General features: G+C 45.7%; 1 protein-coding gene across 1 annotated transcript in view; it reads left to right on the forward strand.

Moving 5' to 3' along the window:
• Positions 1-716: 716 nt before the first annotated feature.
• TRPV1 (transient receptor potential cation channel subfamily V member 1) overlaps positions 717-21,843 on the forward strand; it is a 31,450-nt gene continuing 10,323 nt past the window's right edge. The window contains exons 1-11 of the mRNA XM_090292205.1: positions 717-1,142; positions 1,864-2,030; positions 2,108-2,260; positions 2,729-2,869; positions 3,014-3,312; positions 4,350-4,529; positions 6,759-6,917; positions 8,077-8,172; positions 9,262-9,332; positions 11,455-11,620; positions 12,050-12,116. Of these exons, the coding sequence (XP_090148331.1) occupies positions 859-1,142; positions 1,864-2,030; positions 2,108-2,260; positions 2,729-2,869; positions 3,014-3,312; positions 4,350-4,529; positions 6,759-6,917; positions 8,077-8,172; positions 9,262-9,332; positions 11,455-11,620; positions 12,050-12,116 (1,783 nt within the window). The 5' untranslated portion in view covers positions 717-858. The remainder of the gene's footprint in view (positions 1,143-1,863; positions 2,031-2,107; positions 2,261-2,728; positions 2,870-3,013; positions 3,313-4,349; positions 4,530-6,758; positions 6,918-8,076; positions 8,173-9,261; positions 9,333-11,454; positions 11,621-12,049; positions 12,117-21,843) is intronic.

Raw genomic sequence — 21,843 nt, forward strand, 5'->3', positions numbered from 1 at the left:
AGCACCTCAAGTGGTGGCACAATAATAGCAAAGGTCACGGATATGTGAGATTGCCCTGGGCACCAGGGAATGGGGAGGCCCAATGGGATGGAGGGAAGGAGCGGGAGAGGAGGTTAGGAAGTGAGTGAGACACAGTATCCACCCACGTTCACAGCCACACATGCTGGCACTTGCTCGCTGCCAGCTTAGCTCTAGGGGTTCAGGCCTGGAAGGCCCATCGCCCTCTCAAAGTAGAAAAGTTCAAAGCCAAGATGCTTGGTATAAACTAATTTCACAAAAATGACAAAAAGCACAAAAAATCCTCTGCACACTCAGAGGTTGCAGCAGCCAGGGAGAAGAGCAAAGGCTGGAGAGGGCACGGCTGATGGTGGGGATGCAGGTGCAGGGGGCTTGTGCAGGTGGAACGGGGACGTGCCCATCTCCGCCCGCCACCCTGGTCCTGTGATGCAGACTGCTCGGGCCTTCGGGGCTGAGTCATCCTCATCATGTGTTGCTCCCTGGATGCACAGCCAGAGACAGTTGCTCCCACTGTTTCCCTTATTCTGATCTCAGAGGGGTGCAGAGCAGTGGTATCATCCGCAGTTTGCAGATGAGGCAACTGAGGCCCAGAGAAGAGGAGCGATCCATCCAAGGCCCTTGAGCCTGCTGACTCCAAGCTGGGGGTCCATTCACTCCCAGATGCTAATGCCCCTGGGCTGCTCCTGGGTTCTCGGGTAGGAGACACAGGACCCCTGAAAGTTTCCCTTCTGGGGGATTTGGGGTAACGCTGTTGGACCTCTGGGATGCCCTGCTTCATAGGGGCAAGCTAAGAGCAAACCTGATCTTGGTGGCTGCCCGCAGGCTGTATCTTGGGCAAGGATGAAGAAATGGGGGAGCTCAGACTCAGGTGAGTCTGAGGACCTGCCACAAGAGGACTCCCGCCCAGGCCGTCTTGATGGAGACGCTCACTCCAGGCCAGCTCCAGCCAAGCCCAGCATCCCCACGGCCAGGAGCCGCAGCCGGCTCTTTGGGAAATGTGAGTCCGAGGAGGCGTCTCCTATGGACTGCTCTTACGAGGAAGGTCAGCCAGCCTCCTGCCCGGCCATCACTGTCAGTCCTGTTGTCACCATCCAGAAGACTTGGGATGGCCCCACCTGCACCAGGTAAGCTGCATCTGGAGTCCAGCTCCCTCCCTCCCGGCTTATGGGCTGAAGGTCATAGAGCTGTGGGGCCTGGAGCCTTCAGAGGTCGCCTATTCCAGCATCCACCTCACAGGACCTACAGGGCCCGTGGTCGCCAGTGGATGATGGCATGTGTGCTGATCCTAGCTCCTGGCTGATCTCCAGGTGTGCAGGCCTAGAATGCATACCAGGCCCAAACACTTAGATCTCCAGTCCAAAAGCTCAAGGGCTGGATGCCTTTAGACAAAGAATATAAAACAGCTTCAGTGAGGAGCCCACCAGCCCTCCCGCCTCCTCCAAGACAAGAGGGAGAGGGCACACGGCTGGCTGACATCTGGGGCAGTGTCAGGACGACTTCTGGCTTAGCTGGGGCCAGCCAGACCCCTGCCTCCAGCCCCGCTAAGCTACTGCCTCCTGAGCCCTGCTCCCAAGGAGTCAGAGAGGCGAGGGGCCTGGGGGTTGGAGGAACTGGTGGGGACAAAGACTTTCTAGATGGTGCCTACAGCTGGGGTGAGGACAGAATGGGGCATGTGCACCCCCTGTTCCCTGGAACATCCGCTTCCTGGAGAGTCACCAACATGGAAAGGTGGGTTTTATATCAGGGTGTGCTTTGGGGTTTTGTTGTGCTCCCCGACAAGCTCCGGAGGCGTCGGGCCCACGGGGGAGGCCAGAGTAGGAGACGAGGGTGTTTTCTGGCCCACAGGCAGGTATCTCCCAACTCTGTCCCCGCTGGCACTGAGAAAAGCCTCAAGCTCTATGACCGCAGGAAGATCTTTGAAGCTGTGGCCCAGAATAACTGCGAGGAACTGGAGAGCCTGCTGCTCTTCCTGCAGAAGAGCAAGAAGCACCTGATGGACAGCGAGTTCAAAGGTGGCCGAGGAGGGGGCCGGGTTCTGGGTGCGGCCCCGGCTGCCACACCCTGCTCTGACCCTCACTTTACCTTGCAGACCCAGAGACGGGGAAGACCTGTTTGCTGAAAGCCATGCTCAACCTTCATGATGGGCAGAACAACACCATCCCCCTGCTCCTGGAGATTGCCCGGCAGACAGACAGCCTGAAGGAGTTTGTCAACGCTAGCTACACAGACAGCTACTACAAGGGTGAGGAGGGGGGTGGGGTGGCCGGGCTCTGCCACAGCACACCTGGAGCCAGGAGGTCACACGCACAATTTACTCCCTGACCCAGCCACCAAGTTGGCATTTCCTGGTCCTGGGGTCCCTGCCTCCCCAACCTGCCAGCTTGGTTTCTCCTGGTGCTGAGGGTCCCATCTTCCCCTCTGTGGGCCTAGTGTTCTTGGCTTCTGAAACTGCGGCCTCCCTCTCTGCTTGCTGCTGTTTCTTGCTCTTGGGTAATTTTGACTCATCCAGCTTCCAGTCTTGTGTCCCCTCTTCCTGGGATGTCTCTAATCCTGCCTCAGGGACTCCCTGGGCAGCCCTTTGGGGATGCTGGCCTGGCTTCCTGTACTGGGGGAGTTAGCTGCCATGTTCTGCCCAGGCCGTCCCCCAGCACCTGTCTGGGCACCCCCTACAGGACATGAGCCCCAAGCCAACAGCACGCATCCTCCACAGGCCAGACAGCGCTGCACATCGCCATCGAGAGGCGGAACATGGCACTTGTGACCCTGCTGGTGGAAAATGGGGCAGACGTCCAGGCTGCGGCCAATGGGGACTTCTTTAAGAAAACCAAAGGGCGGCCAGGCTTCTACTTTGGTAGGAAGACTGTGTGGCAGACACTTGACCTATTGATGATTGCTGAGCAGAGGTTGGGGTGGAGACAGAGGGGGCTGTAGGCTGGAGGTCCCAGGGCCCCCGCCATCTGTTCCTGAGGCCACTGTGTGCCCGTGTCGGCTGCAGGAGAGCTGCCCCTCTCCCTGGCCGCGTGTACCAACCAGCTGGGCATCGTGAAGTTCCTGCTGCAGAACTCCTGGCAGCCGGCAGACATCAGTGCCGGAGACTCCGTGGGCAACACCGTGCTGCACGCGCTGGTGGAGGTGGCCGACAACACAGCCGACAACACCAAGTTTGTGACGAGCATGTACAACGAGATTCTGATCCTGGGGGCCAAGCTGCACCCTACACTGAAGCTGGAGGAGCTCACCAACAAGAAGGGGCTGACGCCGCTGGCCCTGGCCGCCAGCAGCGGGAAGATCGGGGTAGGGTGGGGGCTTCATGCTGAGCTGGGGGTGCTGTGGGAGGGGACTCCTGGCCTCACGGTGTGCCTGACATCGCCCCCTGTGAGTCCTGATGCTGCCACAGTGGCCCACAGCGTGGGGCGGGGCCGTCAGAGGAAGCCAGAGGGCTGTGAGAGCTGAGCGGAAGGCAGCATTGCACACGTGGCCATTTCTTCCTTCCTTTTTCCTTTATGGTTTCAAATCAACCTTATGGAGGTGTAATTTACATAAAACAAATGGAAACATTGAAAGTATTTGGTCTGATGAGTTTTGAAAAATGTATACAGCCACAACCACCTCTGCAGTCAACCTGCAGAGCACTGTGGTTGCCCAACAGCGCTCTTGCCCTTTGCAGTCGGTCTTCCTACCCCTTTGCCCTCCCCACTCTAGACAGATCTTAATTTGCATTCTATCACAGTAAATGGTTTTGCCAAAAAAAATAAAAATAAAGAAAATAAAAGTTCTCCATCCTTAGACTCATTTGCTGTCTCAATTTCTGGGAAGCAAACCTAAGCGCTTAATCTAATTAAGTTATCACAAGACGCTTTTTCGTTGGCCCTTGTGAACTTTATTTTTATTTACTTTTTTATTGGATTTATTGGGGTGACATTGGTTAATAAAATTATATAGGTTTCTGGTGTACAGTTCTGTAATACATCATCTGGATATGGTATTGTGCCCACATGTGGCCATTTCTCTAACTCTGAGCACCAACAAGACAGGGAGAGAGGGTGGGGTCCTGGGGGGGGGGTTGAGCCGAGGATAATGTGAATGTGATCAGCCAGGTGTGATTAGGTGATGGTTTGGGTGTGGCTGCAGGTGGGGTCTGAGGCACCAGCAGGTTGATCTTGATGGTGGTCAGGAGGCAGCTGGATGAACCAGGTAGATGCTTGGGTGGGGTCTCCAGCTGTGCTGGAAAGCAGAATTATTCCTGAAGCAGAGCTGGTGGCGCAGTAGGGACATGGCCCGTGGCGGGGCACCAGGCTGGTCTCTCACAGGCTCTTGTATTCCCATGGCAGGTCTTGGCCTATATCCTCCAGCGGGAGATCCATGAGCCCGAGTGCAGGCACCTGTCGAGGAAGTTCACCGAGTGGGCCTACGGGCCAGTGCACTCCTCGCTCTATGACCTGTCCTGCATTGACACCTGTGAGCGGAACTCGGTGCTGGAGGTGATTGCCTACAGCAGCAGTGAGACCCCCGTGAGTGGGCCAGGGCTGGGACCCAGGGAGGGCTTCCAATCTCGCCACCCCCCAGTCCCCACCCCCACTGTGGTCCAGCTCTGCTGAGTTCTCATCCATGAAAACTGGCTGCCTGGGACCCAGGTCCTGCAATCTCATCAATCCAGTCATTCCCAGTCATTTCCTTCATCATACAAATGATATACAATGATATGCCCATTAGAACTTAAGTCAGAAGTCCATAGAGAAAAAGAAATCTCCTTTTATCCATATAAAAACACGTAGCTTCATTTTCTTTACACAAGTGGGATCATATTATACATAACACAGAAAAACCAATTTTTTCACTTAATGACATGTCTTGTACACAATTTTATATCAGCACACACTGGTCTGCTTCTTTAAAAAAAGTGCTGCATGCTATTCCACAGTAGGAGTGGGGAGAAAATATCCACAGAAGGACATTTGAGTTATTTCCAGTTTTTGCTACTATGATGCTATAGGCCTCTTGGCATGGATTTAAGAAAGAATTTTTCTATGAAGAATGGCTGCAATTGGAATTTTCAAGTCAAAGAATATGTGCATTTTACTATTTTAATAGCTACTGCCAAAGTATCCTCAAAAAAAGACCTTGTTGGTGCGCTTGCCCACCACAGTACACAGCTACCCTTGGCCGTGCCGACCTGGGTATTATCAATTTTTTTCGTTTTTTTAAAACTACTTTAAGTGCATGGAGCCAGAAATGCTATGTCATCGAAGTCTGTTTTTAAATTTAGTTTATAGGGATGACATTGGTTACTAAAATCACCTAGGTCTCAGGTGTACAGTTCTGTGACACAGCATCTGCATATTGTATTGTGTGTTCACCACCCCAATCTTTTTCTTTTGTAGCTTTTGTGACTTGTGTCTTGCTTTGGAGGGCTTTTTCCCCTTCAATATTACACACATATCCTTCTGTGTTTTCCTTTAATTCTTTTGTATGCTTTATGTTTGCCTCCTTAGTTTATCTAGAATTTATTTTTGTGTAGGTATGAGGTGGGCATCTTACTTAATTATTTGGTTTGCAAAGGAGGGTCCCAGCGCCACTCAATGAAAGGCCTGCCCTCCCACCTCTGCTTTGAAAAGGCCACCTTCCCATCCGTTCTTTCTAAAGTGATGTTCTGAGCCTCTGAGGCTGACCCAGGTACGGAGCTTGTGCTGTTGGCGATGAGGGGCTGCCATGACATCTCACAGGGAAGAGAGGCTGTGCTTGCTGGGCGGAGTCCAGGGGTGGGAGAGGCCTGGCCTGCAATGCTCCATTCTGTCAGCACCCACCTGGCCCCATGCTGAGTTTGGAGGGCTGGCCTGGTAGCAAATGGCCTCAAAAGGACTGGGTGTTTGACTCAGAGAAGAGAGGGGTCTGGTGCAGTGGCTGCCACCTTCCATCTCTGAAGGTTCTCAGGGGTCAGGCCTGCAGAACTGGGGCCCCTGAGTGCAGAGCTGAAACCACTGTGAGAAGCAAACAAGACGGACTTTATTCTGTGAGAAGCAGACAAGATGGACTTTATTCTGGAGGATAGATCTTCCCAATAGTTAGCATTTCTCCACACGATCCTTGAGGCAGCAGGGAGCTCCCCATCCCCAGAAGTGTTCGGGAAGACACTGACCAGGGCTCTCGTTGGGGTACTCAAACTTTAACAGAGATCTCCTGGATACCAGCCTTTTGCCCCAAATCGAACCTGTAGTGACGGTATCCCAGCAGCCACTGTGGGACAGGCTCTCTAGTTGCCTTCAATCTCGTGCATCAGTCATTATCGCCCCCGCCTGGAGGGCCTGCCTGACCCAGGGCTGGAAATGTGAGAAATTAGGAACCCAGAGGCCTCGGCCTACCTGCCCTCAGCCCCTCCCCATGCAGCCTCATGTGAGACTCTGCCTCTGCCAGCCTCTGTCCATTCCTGTGGGAATAATAAGGAGGTAGGCACTCGGGAATGAATTATTAAAGGTAACAGGCATAGAATGTTGGGCAACACTTGTTAGTTCTTAAGTGTCAAAGGCACTCGTCCAATTTCACCCCCATTCACTGTACACACAGGAGCACTGGGGCCCAGAGGGTGGACCTGCTCGCTCAGATCTGTGACCCACAGCTGCCTGTGGGCTGAGGGTGTGGTCGTGGCTGGTCCTGTGCAGAGAGGTGGGTGTGACGAGGCTGATGCAGGCTCGAGGTGGGTGTCTGGCAGTTGAGTGAGCCTCACTTCTCTTTGCTCCCCTTAGAATCGCCACGACATGCTCTTGGTGGAGCCGCTGAACCGCCTCCTGCAGGACAAGTGGGACAGATTTGTTAAGCGCATCTTCTACTTCAATTTCTTCGTCTACTGCTTGTATATGATCATCTTCACCACAGTCGCCTACTACAGGCCTGTGGGCGGCCTGGTGCGGTCTGAGGCTCTGGCCATGGTGTGGGGTCGGGGGAGTGGGGGTGGCATTCCTATGAGACCCCCAAGGCCCCAGGCCCTGGCTGGGCGCTGGACTCCTTCTCTCTCTTGGAAACTGCCCTGTCTCCTGTTCTCAGCTGCTCCCTTAGCCCCCGGCTTGTGTGAGGCTGACGTCCGTCCCTGCTTGTAGAGGGAGAGCGCTAGGTTAGAAAGGATGCAGGACCTAGGGCTCCGGAAGCTGCTCTCTCATAGGCTGGGTGTCCACAGGGTCACGGGGTGGCGTACGCCCCAAGCCCGCTGCCATCCTGCTTACCTGCCCACTTTTGTCCACTCACTCGCTCGTCACTCACGCCCTGGACACATATCCTCTGGAGCACTTCTTCTGAGCCCGGCCCTGGGCCATCCATCAGATCAGCTTAGACTAGATTTATCTTTTTTCGGGAAACAGACTCGCTTGAGTTTCTGAATTAAGTCCTTTTCATTTAAATCTAAACACTTAATTTGGTTGCTTTTATTTCCAGGGTGCCTTGCTTGTAAATTTGATTTAAAAACTCAACTTCCTGGTAACGTGAGAGCTGATTGCTATCTACCTATTAAGGCCACTTAATGACTTCATTGTAAGAGAAAAGAAATGTGCTCGTAAGATAGGCTAGTGAATTAGTGCTTATGAAATATCGACAATAGGCTCAGAGGAGACCCACTTCAGGGAGTGGTGGCTAAAACACAAGGTCGACACTCACGTGTGGGACTTCTCTCTTCTCGCCATCCATGGGCAACCTTGACAGTTCTGGGAGACCTGGGGTTCACCATAAGTTCACCACATGCAGCATGTGGCATTGGGTCTGTAAGAGAACCTTTGCCTGAGCCACCGCCTTCCTTCCCGTGGAACTTGAGGCTGGGACTTGTCTGAGGCACAGCACAATACTGTAAGGGTGCTCTGCTTGGCACCTGGAGGCTGCCACTTTGGGAATCAGGTCCCACAGAGGAATGTCCTTTTGGTTCCCCCATAATAGTGCATTGTCTTTATTTGTGTCTCTCTCCTGATGAAGCTGAGACTCTCGGACAGGGGCTGGGTCTTAATTACAGGGCTGAGCACCTGCTAAGTGTTTGTCAGATGAATGAATGAATGAGGTCACTAACTTCTCTGCACCTTGCAGCCTCCCTATAGGCTGAAACACACCGTTGGCGACTATTTCCGATTCACTGGAGAGATTCTTTCTGTATTAGGAGGAGTCTACTTCTTTTTCCGAGGGGTAAGCATTCTTTTCCACACTGAATTTCCATTGTCACCCCAACAAAAAGCCAGGAGAATCGCTTATTGCTCACTCACTCTTAAATTCATCAAGCAGGTAATGACCTTGCTTCAGGAGCCAAGAGATACACAGGTGAAGACAAAGCATGCCCTGTTGGAGGGTGGGCATCTGCCCATTGGGTCCCCAAAGGCAGGCATTCTTGAAGACAGGCAACTCCACTCAATGTAACATTTCATTACAGAAGTAGAGGGGAAAACTTTAAGAGATAGGATCATGACTGGTAGTTGTTTGATTATTCAACACAGTCCATTAAAGTTTAGCACAATGAATCTATTCCTTGACCATTCTTTTAATATATGAGCAGTTTGTTCTTTGAAAGTGGGACCACTGTTACATGTACAAATAATTTGATGTTATTGTAAATTTTTCCCTTAATGTAATTTATATCAATTTTTAAAAAAGTAACTTAAGGAGTCTTTCCAAATTCTTGGACTCTGTCTTCAGGGAAACAATGATCTTTATTTTCACACTCATAATTTATATTATAATAAAGTACAAAGCCACAGTAGTACACGCAACAGGCAAAAAGCACTCTTGGCAAATACAGGACCAACATGGGGCAGGTGGTCCTGGAGGAGTGTGTGGGTGTCCTGCTGAGAATCTCCTAGCAGGCCATGGGCGTCAGTCAGAACATTTGCAAGGAGTGGGGAGTGCTGGTTAATCTGATGAGTTAGTTCAGTGGAGGCTGATTAGAGAATTTTTACTGTGACGTGCACTTAAAGAAAATTAGGAAAACACAAATTAGAAAGAAAAAAATCACCCAATCCCATCGTTCAAGCACAGAAATTGATAACATTTGGTGATTTTCCTTCCTGTCTTTACTTCTAGGCATAGATGTCATTGCATGCTCTCTTTATTAAAACCTCTCCTGACCCAGTCACGTAACATCACCCCATTAGCCTTCCACTCCCTTCATAATCTCTGCTTTGATACATTCACATGGTCCATTGTGGCACCATTTAGGAAGCATTCTAGCACTTAGCCACCTCTAACCTTTCCTGGGATCTTACTCTGTCTATTTACCTGCAGATTCAATATTTCCTGCAGAGGCGGCCGTCACTGAAGTCCTTGTTTGTGGACAGCTACAGTGAGATACTTTTGTAAGTGACCCTTTGGCTCTCATGCCTCAGTAACAGACAACCTCCTTTGGCCCAGTCCTGAGGTTATGGCAATCAGCTCTCACTCACTCTCCCACACACTCTCGGCCTGGAACATAGTAGGGCCTCACACCCCGTTGAATGAATGATGGAAGGCACTCAGTAAATGTTTGGTGGGCGAATGAATACCCAACGTCCACTCAGATTCCGGGTCCTCTTTTAAGAATTGTTGTGGTTTTTCTCTTTGTAAGTCTATAGGATCTTCTTTTTTACCCTAGTGTTGCGTCATGATTTAGATTTGCTTTTATCCAATGTTCCGGGCACTTAATAGGCTCTTTCAGCATGGATATTTATGTCTTTGATTTTGGGGGATATTTTCTTGAATTATTTCTTGATCTCCCTTCTGGAACTGCTATGATATATATATATATATATGCCTCCTTATTTATAGCACTCTATTCTTATTTCATGGATGCAATACCTTCTTTTGTTTCTCTCATGCTATTTGCTTCTTCTGTTTTCTTATGTTAGAGACTATCCTCAGGATATCTGGAAATCTTTGCTCTCTGCTCATACATAAGAGTTAAGGCCTGGAAAGCTGGTTGGAAGCTCTTAATGTGTAAACAGCGCTTATCAGTTCTGAGCTTCAGTATAGGCTGGTCTGTATAAACTATTTATTGGAGAATATCCAACATCAGTCTGTTGCATCTTTTCAATCTTCAACCTGAAGGGAAGAGGTCTGGCTGCGGGCTGTCTGTAATCTGTATTGTATAAAAATCACATAATCCCCTGTTTTTGGTAAAATACTAATGCTTTCACCAGTATTTGATGAAACTGGGTCCCCAAACCCTCTGTTTCATCCTCTTCAGAGACAAACCTCCTCTCTAACTCATTTTGAGTCCCTTGTCACCTCCCAAATGGAGCCTTTGGAGGCCTTTTGATTAAAAGAGGTGGTTCTCAGCTCTCACCACGAGGATTCAGATTGGGCTTCCTGGGGTCTGTTCAGTGAGTTTCCCTTTGTCCATTGCTTCCCAACTTCCAAAATTCATGTGTGGGGATGCATTTGCCCCCCAAGGCAACCCTTTCCCTGCTTCAACTGGTATCAGTTCTTACTTTGGCCAAGGTTCTGCCAATGCAGAGGACTTTCTTTCCAGCAGAACTTGAACTGATGATCTGGTTTATTGACATCAGTTTTTAATAGACTCAGGTCAGCACAGTGGCAGCTTCCTGCTGGGTTCTCTCACACAAATGGGATGTGAGAGGATCACTGTGGTCTAGCGTTAATACAGCTGCAGGGAGTCTCAGGGAGAGGTGGTGATGAGCAAGGACTACTGGGCAGACCCTGTCATAGGGTCGTCCAGATGTCCTCCACCCTGTCCAGGGCTCTGACTTGGGCCGTCCCCACTGGACTAAGGGGCCAAGGGACGTTTTCCCTGACTCTGCTCCTGAGTTTGAGGGTGTGGCCAGCAGACTCTACCTGTGGTTTCCCAGGATGCATGGCCTGTCCCTCCTTGTGGGTCTAGGATCCTCCTAGGGTCTCTGTTGTCCGTGAGGCTCTTTTCCTGAGGACTGGGCAGGAAGGTTGTTGTGTTTCTCAGCCTTTTTTATTATTGCCTTTCATTTTATGTATTTATGTATTTACTTATTCCTCACCCAAGGACATGCTTATTGATTTTAGAGAGGGGAGGGGAGGGGAGGGAGAAAGAGAGGGAGAAAAACATCCATATGAGAAAGAAATGCCCAACCAACTGAGCTACACCGGCCAGGGATATTATTGCCTTTTTAGATATTTTTTTCCAATTCCCCCTTCCATAAAATTGTAATACCACAAATATACCGTATAGCTATTTGTGTACTGTGTTTATATCTTTGCTTTATGTATGAAGAGCATAAGATCTCACATCCCCCTACCCCAAACCAACATTTGCCCCCAATGGCGGTAATATTGCTCCCACTAAGAATTGTGGGCGAAAGGAGGCAGGACGGCCCACCCTTCCTATCTCCCACCGTGGCCTGTGGGGTGCGCCTCTGAGGAGAGGCCCAGGCAGCTGGGGTCTTCCTGTCTGTGGGGGTGCCAGGCTTCCTCGGTGCCCTTAGACAGAGCTTCCTGTCACTCCACCCTCAGCTTTGTGCAGTCACTGTTCATGCTGGGAACCGTGGTGCTGTACTTCTGCCACTGCAAGGAGTACGTGGCCTCCATGGTGTTCTCCTTGGCCATGGGCTGGACCAACATGCTCTACTATACCCGTGGCTTCCAGCAGATGGGCATCTACGCTGTCATGATCGAGAAGGTGGGTGCCAGGGCCCGAGTGGGTTCTCCACGGAGCCTGTTTTCCTCCTGGGTATGTGGGGCCCGGTCCCACAAGCTTCATCCATCCTCTCTGTAGTGTCTGAGGAGATGCTGGTTCGGATGAAGACCCACTTTCCCAACTAATTACCCTCCAAATCAGGCGATCTGGCTTTGACCCAGGCTGAGTGCTTTCCTAAAACTTGACCCTTCCCCTCATCTATTAGGCCCCCCTCTCCCACCAGAACAAAGGCTATGGGGGGAGCTGTATCCACATGACACATGAGCTACAACCCACCAAACCAAACCTTCCTGCATGTTCTCTGATTCCACTTGGGCTCAACATTAACCCCCAGGCTGACACAGTCCTGGCCCCTCCCTGGGCCCTGCCTGGGTCTGGACTAAGTTCTGACAAGCCTGCTCTCTTCTGCAGATGATCCTGAGAGACCTCTGTCGCTTCATGTTTGTCTACCTCGTTTTCTTGTTCGGGTTTTCCACAGGTAACAGGCTTGGTCAGAGCTGGTAGGGGGAAAGGACTCCTGCTTACCTCAGGTTCCTGAGGACTCTGCAGGGGTCGGGCGGGGAGGGCCCCGGTGGGGTGTGTGTCTGTGCAAAGAACACACCGAAATGAGCAAGGGAACATAGAAATGCTGTTCACAAAATGTGTTAACTAATTTTTGAGGTAGGAAGGGCTATTTGCTTGTAGGATATATGTACATAAATATTTTTTAATTAATTTATTTTTAGAGGGAGGGGAAGAGAGGGAAAGGGAGGGAGAAAGAGAGGAAGAGAAACACCAATGTGTGGTTGCCTCTTGCACACCCCCAACTGGGGACCTGGCCCGCAACCGAGGCATGTGCCCTGACTGGGAATTGAACCGACAACCCTTTGGTTCTCAGGCCAGCACTCAATCCACTGAGCCCCACCAGCCAGGGCTGCCTGTAGGATATTTTATGTTGACATTATTTTAAACTTACAAAAAGTTACAAGAATAGTACAAATAAATCTCTTCCCTCTTTATCCAGATTCTCTGAATTCTATCACTTTTTTAAATTACTTCCTCTCCCCACTACACACACATATACAAACACACAGTATAATGAGTAAAATCAAGAAATTGACATTGATAGAGTGCTATTAGCTAATCTACTGAGCTTATGCAGATTTCACTGATTGCCCTAAGAATGCCTGTCGCGGGAATGAAAATCCCAGATCAGCATTGCGTTTTGTTGTCCACCTCTTTAGTCTCCTTCAACCTTCAGTACTTCTTCAAACTTTCCTTGTCTTTTGTGACCTTAGCATTTTTAATGAGTAAAGGCCAGTTTTTACAATGTCTCTCAATTTGGGTCTGTCTGACATTCCCACGATCAGACCCAGGTATGCATTTTTGGTCAAAATATCAAAGAAGTGCTGTGCGTCTTCCTCTGCATTATATCAGGAGTCCCACGGTGTCTACTTGTCCCATTTCTGGTGAAGTTAACTTCAATTATTTTGTTTTGGTGGGTCTTCAGATTTTTCCACGTTGGATTATTATCTTTCCCTTTGTGATCAGTAAGTAATTTGTGAGGAGATGCTTTGAGGCTATGTAAATATTCTGTTTCTCATCAAACTTTCACCCAATTGTTTTAGCATCCACCTGATTATTCACACTTGAGTCACCTAATCCCAATGATTGAACTAATGGTTTTCTGACTCCATCATTCCTTCTGCATTTATTTTCTGGCCTTCTATTGTAAAGGAGAGTTTTCCATTCACCCTTATTAATTTATTTACATAAATACAGCCTCATAGATTCTTTTTTGGTATTTTTTTTATGGATTCTCACTTTTTAAATGGACTTTAACTCCTTACTATCATTATCTATTTTGGTGCTCAAATTATCTGAGAAATTGTCATTGGGAGTCCCTTCAAGCTGGTTCCTGTGCCCTTTGGAGACTTCCACATTTTTTTTTTTCTTTTTTGTAGATTATAGCACCTGTATTGTAACTACCAAACTCTGCCCTTTTAGCATTTGTGTAGCCATAGATAATATATCAACAGATGGTTGTTTCTGAGTTCCAATAAAACTTTATTAACACAAGCAGGAAGTACATTGGATCTGGCCCAGGGGCTTAGTTTGCTGACCCCTGCTCTAGTTGAAATGGCAGACAAAATCAGGTAATTGATTGCAATATACTGTAACATAATCAAAGTTTCTACAGGTTTACACTGAAGCTCAAATTTGGGCACTTAGCTTGACCTAAGATATTAGAAATGGTTTCTTAAAGGAGAAAGAACATGAGCAGAACTTTAAAAAATATTTTTTTAAGACTGAGAATTTGGCACAAGGAGCAATTACAGGGAAAGGAAATAGCATCAGCAAAGCCATGAAAATGTGAAATAGCATGGTGAGTGAGGGGAACGAGTGAGTAGGGGTGGTGGTGGCGGTGGTGGTGATGGCAATGGCAGCTAACATGTCGTGAGTGCTTACTGTATGCCAGGAACTCTTCTAAGTGTTTCATGTGCTCTAACTCATTTCATAGAAACAGAACACAGTGTGGTTGGTTGAAACAAGATAAGGTTGGAGATATGTGTATGCACCAGAGCTAGGACTTTATCCTACAGGTGGGTAAAACTAGGAGCGAGAAGAGTAGGAAGGATGCAATTAGTAAGACCTATCAACTTGATTGGACGTTGGGGTAAGGGCAGAGAGAGGTCATAAGTTTCTGGCTTGGACAACATTAATACCATATGGAGATACTGGAGGAGAGACAGGCTTAGTGGGGAAAATGCTAAGTTTAGTTTTGAGTATATTGTGTTGGAGCTACTGGTGTTATCTGGAGCTCAGGGTCAAGTTCAGAGAGGTGTCTGTAGAAGTAACCAGAAAATAAGGAATATATGAAATTAATTAGAATTGATGAAATCAGGTAAGAAAGAAAGCAAATCAAATAGGACAATGCATTAAAAAAAAAAAGAATCCTGAGGATCAGTAATTTAAAAGGAAAAGTTGGAGAGGCAGAAGGAGATAAGAGAAAGTGGTGTTGTGGAAGCCAAGAAAGTCTCCAGGTGAGTGGTATAGTCAGCAGGGCTCAGTGCCAACGAGAGAACCAGTAAATTGAGACCTGAAAGTGCCATTGTAGCTGGGAAGTCAGTGGTGGTGGGTAATTGTTTACTTTTGAATCAGAGGGACTGGCTCATTTTGAAATTCAGAGGCAAAAAAGCCAGTAGAAGTGAAGAAACTAAAGATGTAAGATACATAAATGTTGAAACAACATCCCTAGGGGGAATTCCAAACTTTAAAACTGTGTTCATTTAATACAGTACATACAAGAAATCTTACTAAGAATATTTTGTAGGCTTATTTTGAATTGCTATAAATTTTCTTTAAAATGTATTTCTTTTTTTAAAAAGTATATTTTATTGATTATCTTGTTACAGTAGTTTCTATTTTTTCCCCTTTGCTCCCCTCTGCCCAGTACCCACCTTCCCTCCAGCAATCCCACCCCCCTTAGTTCATGTCCATGGTTCGTGCATATAAGTTCTTTGGCTTCACTCGTTCCTATATTATTCTTAACTTCCCCCTGTCTGTTTTGTACCAACCGATTATGCTTCTTAGTCCCTGCACCATTTCCCCATTTCTCCCCCTCCCCCCTTCCAGCTGATAACCCTCCAAATGATCCCCATACCTATGATTCTATTCCTATTCTGGTTTGCTTAGTTGGATTTTGTTTTTATTTTTTAGATTCAGTTGTTGATAGTTGTGAGTTTGTTGTCATTTTAGTGTTCATAGTTTTGATCTTCTTTTTCTTAAGTAAGTCCCTTTGACATTTCATATAATAATTGCTTGGTGATGATGAACTCCTTTAGCTTTACCTTGTCTGGAAAGCACTTCATCTGCCCTTCCATTCCAAATGATAGCTTTGCTGGATAGAGTAATCCTGGTAGCAGGTTGCCTTTCATCACATTGAATACTGCTTGCCAGTCCCTTCCTGCCTGAAAAGTTCCTCTGAGAAATCAGCTGATAGTTCTTTAGGCACCCACCCCCCTGTGGCAACTCTCTGCCTCTTTCTTGCTGCCCCCAGGACTCTCTCTTTATCTTTCACCTTTGGCATTTCAATCATGATGCATCCTGGTGTAGTCCCCTCTGGGCCCAGCTCGCCCAGGACCCTTTGTGCTTCTCAGACCTATATGTCCATCTCCTTTGCAAAATTTGGGAAGTTTTTCTCATTTTTTTCAATTCTTGCTTCCTCATTCTGCACTGGTTGACTGTTTTTTTCTTCCTCACATTCCAAATCATTGATTTGAACCCCGGTTTCCTTCCCTTCACCATTGGTTTTGTGTGGATTTTCCTTTGTTTCACTTAGCATAGCCTTCACTTCTTTTCTTATGTGTTTACCATACTCAAGCATATCTGTCAAGCCTGTGAGCGTCTTTATCACCAGTGGTTTGAATTCTGCGTCTGTTAGGTTGGCTATCTCCTCGTCACTTAGTTCTCCCACTGGAACCTTGATCCGTTCCCTCTTTTGGGCCATACTTCTCTGTCTCCTCATTCTGACAGGCTCCTGTGTTTGTTTGCCTCCGTGTCCCCAGTAGAGCTGTCGCTCCTGTTATGTTGTAAGGGGTGGAGCCTTAGGGATTCATCAGTATAGGGCGACCTGTTTCACCACGTTGTGGTGCTGTATGTGGGGAGGGGTCCAAGAGGGAACAATGCTACCTGCCCAGCACTCACCCCTTTTCCAGGCACCTCCCCCACTTCCACACCAGACTGGCGCCCCTCTAGCTGTTGCTCTGGCCATCGTTCTCAGAGTGGGTGGGTCTTCAGATGTTCTAGGACTGTGGGGGCCCTTTAAACAAGGGGACTCTGCTGAGACACTGGCAGTTTCTGCTTTCACCCCAACCCCCACTATTCTGCACCGTCAGAAGCAATGAGGCTTGATTTGCCCCGGTGCTGGGACCATGAGCTGTGAGGTCTGGCGATGAGCTGGGAAAGTTCCCCAGGTGTCCCTCCTGACTTTTTAAAATGTGTGACTGTGCTTTCTGCTGGCCTGCCGCTGCTGCCGCTGCTGCTGCCACCACACCACGTCTTCTCTGCCCCGGCTTCACCCCTTCTACCTCTCTGGATGAGTATTTCTTCTTTATATCTTTGTTTTCTGGATTTCCATGCAGTTTGATTTTCTGGAATTTCTGGTTGTTTCTAGTTTTGAGGTAGTTGTATTCCTTCTTAGTTGTGGAGGGAGATGCAGCGTGCCTGTCTATGCCTCCATCTGAGCCAGAAGTTCCCAAAATGTATTTCTTTAGGTAATTTTTTAATAACTCATTTTACAGTTATACCCTCTTTCCCCGCTAATTGATTAGCTATATCATTAAATTTTACTAAAGTTATGGGCTTGAGGGACTCAACATCTATTTGTTATAATATAATCTAAAAGCCACAGTTGTAGAACAGTGAAACTTGGGGGACATTTTTATGTGAGTAGCAAATGGGATGCAAACTATAAGATACCAACGAATATCTAGAAGACAATGTCCATTCAGTTGAGTTCAATTCAATCTGTCATTCATTAGATGTATTTCCCTCCCTAGAGCTGGAAAATATTTTATTTTCACTGTTTTATATTTAATCTAATCAATTTATTTGTTTTTTGCCTCCCTCCACCCCTCCCCCTGGCAATCCACACTGTTGTCTGTGTCTCTTTTTTTTCCTTTCTTGCTCAATTCCTCCACCTCCTCCCCCAGCCAGCCCCAACCTGACAGCTGTCACACTGTTCTCTCTATATGAGTCTGTCACCATATTTTTGCTTGTTAGGTCATTTTGTTTATTAGATTTTACATATAAGTTGAAATCATATGATTTTTCTATGACTGGCTTATTTCACTTAACATAAGGGTCTCCAGGTCCATTAATGCTGTCATAAAGGGTAAAATTTTCTTCTTTTTTATGGCCAAGTAGTATTTTATTGTGCAAATATACCACAGCTTTTTTACTGACTCATCTACTAATAGACACTTGGGCTGCTTCCAAATCTTGGCTATTGTAAATAACACTGCAAGGAACTCAAGTGTGCATATACACGTATTCTTTCAAATTAGTGTTTTGGGTTTCTTTGGATAAATTCTCAGAAGTAGAATCACTGGATCATAAGGCAGTTCCATTTTTAATTTTTTGAGGTAATCCATACTGCTTTCCACAGTAACTGCACCAGTCTGCATTCCCACCAACAGTACATGAGGGTTCCCTTTCCTCCACACCCTCATCAGCACTTGTTTGTTGACTTACTTATGGTAGTCATTTTGACCTGTGTGGTTTTAATTTGCATTTCTCTGATGATTAGTGACATTGAACATCTTTTCATATGTCTATGGGCCCTCTGTATGTCCTCTTTGGAGAAGTGTCTATTTAGATCTTTTGCCCATTTTTTACTTGGATTTTTGTTTTGTTTTTTGGTGGTGAGTTTTATAAGCTCTTTATAATTCTTGGATATTAATTCCTTATCAGATGTATCGTTGGCAGATATATTCTCCCATTCATTGGGTTGTCTTTTCACTTTGTTGATGGTTTTCTTTGCTGTGCAAAACCTTTTTAGTTTGATGTTGTCCCACTTATTTATTTTTTCTTTTGTTTCCCTTGCCTGAAGAGATATAGCAGAAAAAATATTGCTACAAGAAATGTCCAGGATTTTACTGCCTATGTTTTCTTCTAGGATTTTTATGGTTTTTGAGTCTACCATTTAAGTCTTTAATACATTTTGAGTTTTTTCTTGTGTATAGTGTAAGAAGGTGGTCTAGTTTCATTTTTTTTGTATGTATCTGTCCAATTTTCCCAACACCATTTATTGAATAGACTATCTTTACCCCATTGTAGGTGTTTTCTTTTGTCAAATATTAATTGACTATAAAGGTTTGTTTCTGAGCTCTCTACTCTGTTCCATTGATCAATATGTCTGTTTTTATGCCAGTACCATGTTGTTTTGATTACTATGGTCTTATAGTATGGTTTGATATCAGGTGGCGTTATTCCTCCAACTTTATTCTTTTTTCTCAAGATTGCTGTTGCTATTTGAGGTCACTTGTGGTTCCATATAAATTTTTGGAATATTTGTTCTAGTTCTGTAACATGCATTATTGGTATCTTCATAGAAATTGCATTGAGTCTATAGATTGTTTTCGGCAGTATGGACATTTTAATGATGTTAATTCTTTCTATCCATGAACACAGTATATGCTTCCACTTATTTGTATCCTCTTCAATTTCTTTCTTCAGTGTCTTATAATTTTCTGAATACAGGCCTTTTATATCCTCAGTTCAATTTATTCCTAGGTATTTTTTGATTGTTGTTGCAATTGTAAATGGGATTTTTTTTCTTAGTTTCTCTTTCTGATAGTTCATTATTGGTGTATAAAAATGCATCAAGTTTCTGGATGTATATTTTGTATCCTGATACTTTACAGAATTCATTTATCAGTTCTAGTAGTTTTTTGGTAAAATCTTTAGGGTTCTCTATATACAGTATCATGTCATTTGCAAATAATGACAGTTTTACTTCTTTGTTTCCAATTTGGATTTGATTTCTTTTTCTTGTCTGATTTCTTTGGCTAGGACTTCCAGTAAGTACTATGTTGAATAAGAGTGGTGAAAGCAGACATCTCTGCCTTGTTCCTGATCTTAGGAAACACTTGTAGTTTTTGCCCACTGAATATGATGTTGGCTGTGGGTTTGTAATATATGGCCTTTATTATGTTGAGGTATGTTCCCTCTAGTCCGACTTTGCTGAAGAGTTCTTATCATAAATGGTAATGTGGTTTTTTATCTTTCATTTTATTTATGCAGTGTATCATGTTAATTGATTTGTGGATATTGTACCAATCTTGCATCCCCAGAAAAAATTCCACTTGATTGTGGTGTATGATCTTTTTAATGTATTGCTGGATCCAGTTTTCTAATGTTTTGTTGAGAATTTTAGCATCTATGTTTATCAGAAATATTGGCCTGTAATTTTCTTCCTTTGTAGTGTCTTTATCCAGTTTTGGAATTAGAATAATGCTAGCCTTGTAAAAAGTGCTTGGGAGCCTTCCCTTCTCTTAATTTTTTTGCAATAGTTTTAAGAATAGGTGTTAGTTCTTTTTTGAATTGTTGATAAAATTTGCCTTTGAAGCCACCCAGCCCAGGACTTTTGTTTGTTGGGTGTTTTTTGATTACTGTTTCAATTTCACTAGTTGTAATTTGTCTATTCAGGTTTTCTAATTCTTTCTGATTCAGTTTTGCAAGATTGTATGTTCTTAGGAATTTATCCATTTTGTTAAGGTTTTCCAGTTTGTTGGCATATAGCTGTTTGTAATATTCTCTTAAAATTCTTTGCATTTCTTTGGTGTCAGTTGTTACTTCTCTTTCATTTCTGATTTTATTTATTTGGATCCTCTCTCTCTTTTTTTTCTTGATGAATCTGGTTAAAGGTTTGTCAATCTTGTTTATCATTTCAAAAAACCAACTCTTGGTTTCATTGATCTTTTGTATTTTTTTGGACTCTATTCTGTTCATTTCTGCTCTGATATTTCCTTTCTTCTACTCACTTTGGGCTTTGTTGATCTTTTTCAAGTTCCTTTAAGTATAATGTTAGATTGTTTATTTGAGATTTTTCTTGTTTCTTGAGGTAGGTCTGTAATGATATGAATTTCCCTCTTAGGATTGCTTTCTCTTTGTGCCATAGATTTGGGGTTGTTTTAGTCTCATTTTCATTTGTTTCAAGTTATCTTTTGATTTCATTGTTAACCCATTCATTGTTTAGTAACATAATATTTATTTATTTATTTTTATTTAATGCAACTTTTTGATTCATGTTAAACTCTACTCAAGCATCAAAAGATTATCTTCTGCCTGGATACTTCCTTTTCTTCCCCAAGAGTTTGATGTAATCAACATCCACAGAGACAAAACGATCTGTTCACATTTCTCAGCTGGAGGCTCTTCTCTCAGACCAGAAAGGGACAATTTTCAGTGTCCTCCACTAGGTAGTGCTCCACATAGTGACAAGCAGGAAGCAGGTCACAGTCCTGTGGTGGTCCGGGGTGAGGGGAGGCGGGTGCTGGCTGGGGTGGGGTTGTGCTGGCTGCCAGCACTGTGTGGAGGCTGGAAGACCCTTACTAATGCAACTGCTCAGGGCTTCTCACTGTAAAAGGCTGCTAGCAGCCGTGGTAGTATCACCAGAAAGGGACCAGGCCAGAGCGGTTTTGCCTCAGGCCAGCTAGTAGTGTGTGGGTTCTTGACTTTGTGCAGGAAAGATTTCACAACAACATGTTTATTAAAGCTGGGAATAGTGAAATAAAGGAAGGGCTTAAGGTAGAGAAAACAATAGGAGGGTGACTAGGCAGGTCAGCTCTGGATCACTAGAAACATTATAGGGAAGAAATGAGCTGGGCCAGGCTTCACGGCCTCACTAGAAGTAAAAGTCAAAGTGAAAGAAGAGAGCCAAGGCAAGGCTGCTTTTACTTCACTGAAAAGTCTAGAAGAGAAGAAGCAACAGGAGAGAGTCTAGGCAGTACTCTGCTTTGGCTCTCTAGAAACAATATAGGAAAAAATTGGGCTGGGTGGGCTGTGTGGACTCACTGAGAAGTCAGAGAAAAGGGGGCGTTGGAGACAGATTCAGGGAGTTTGCCCAGGATGAGCTGCCACCGCCTGTTGCTCCCCTGCTTGCAAGTCTTGTGGGGACCCTTAGCGTTTAGGAGAGAAAAGTAAAGATGCTCACCTGAGGGGGAAGAAAGATGTGGGCGTGCTCTAGAGGGAAACTGCCTAGTAACATGTTATTTAGCTTCCATGTCTTTGTATGCTTTTCAGTTTTTTTTCTCGTGATTGATTTCTAGTTTCATGCTATTATGGTCAGAGAAGATGCTTGATATGATTCCAGTCTCCTTGTATTTATTGAGACTTGTTTTTTGTCCTAACACGTAGTCTATCCTAGAATGTTTCATGTGCACCTGAAAAGAATGTATATTCTTCTGCTTTGGGGTGAAATGCTCTGAAAATATCAATTAAATCCATCTGGCATAATGTGTCATTTAAGGCCACCATTTCCTTGTTGGTTTTCTGTCTGGAAGAGCTACCCATTGATGTCAATGTGGTGTTAAAATCCTCTACTATGGCTGTGTTACACTCAGTCTCTCCCTTTATGCCCATCAACATTTGCTTTACATATTTAGGTGCCCCTATATTGGGTTCATACATGTTTACAAGGGTTACAGCCTCTTGTTGGATTG

The sequence above is a fragment of the Furipterus horrens genome, unplaced genomic scaffold, assembly GCF_987537825.1.
Source record: "Furipterus horrens unplaced genomic scaffold, mFurHor1.1.pri manual_scaffold_11, whole genome shotgun sequence".
Lineage (NCBI taxonomy): Eukaryota > Metazoa > Chordata > Mammalia > Chiroptera > Furipteridae > Furipterus > Furipterus horrens.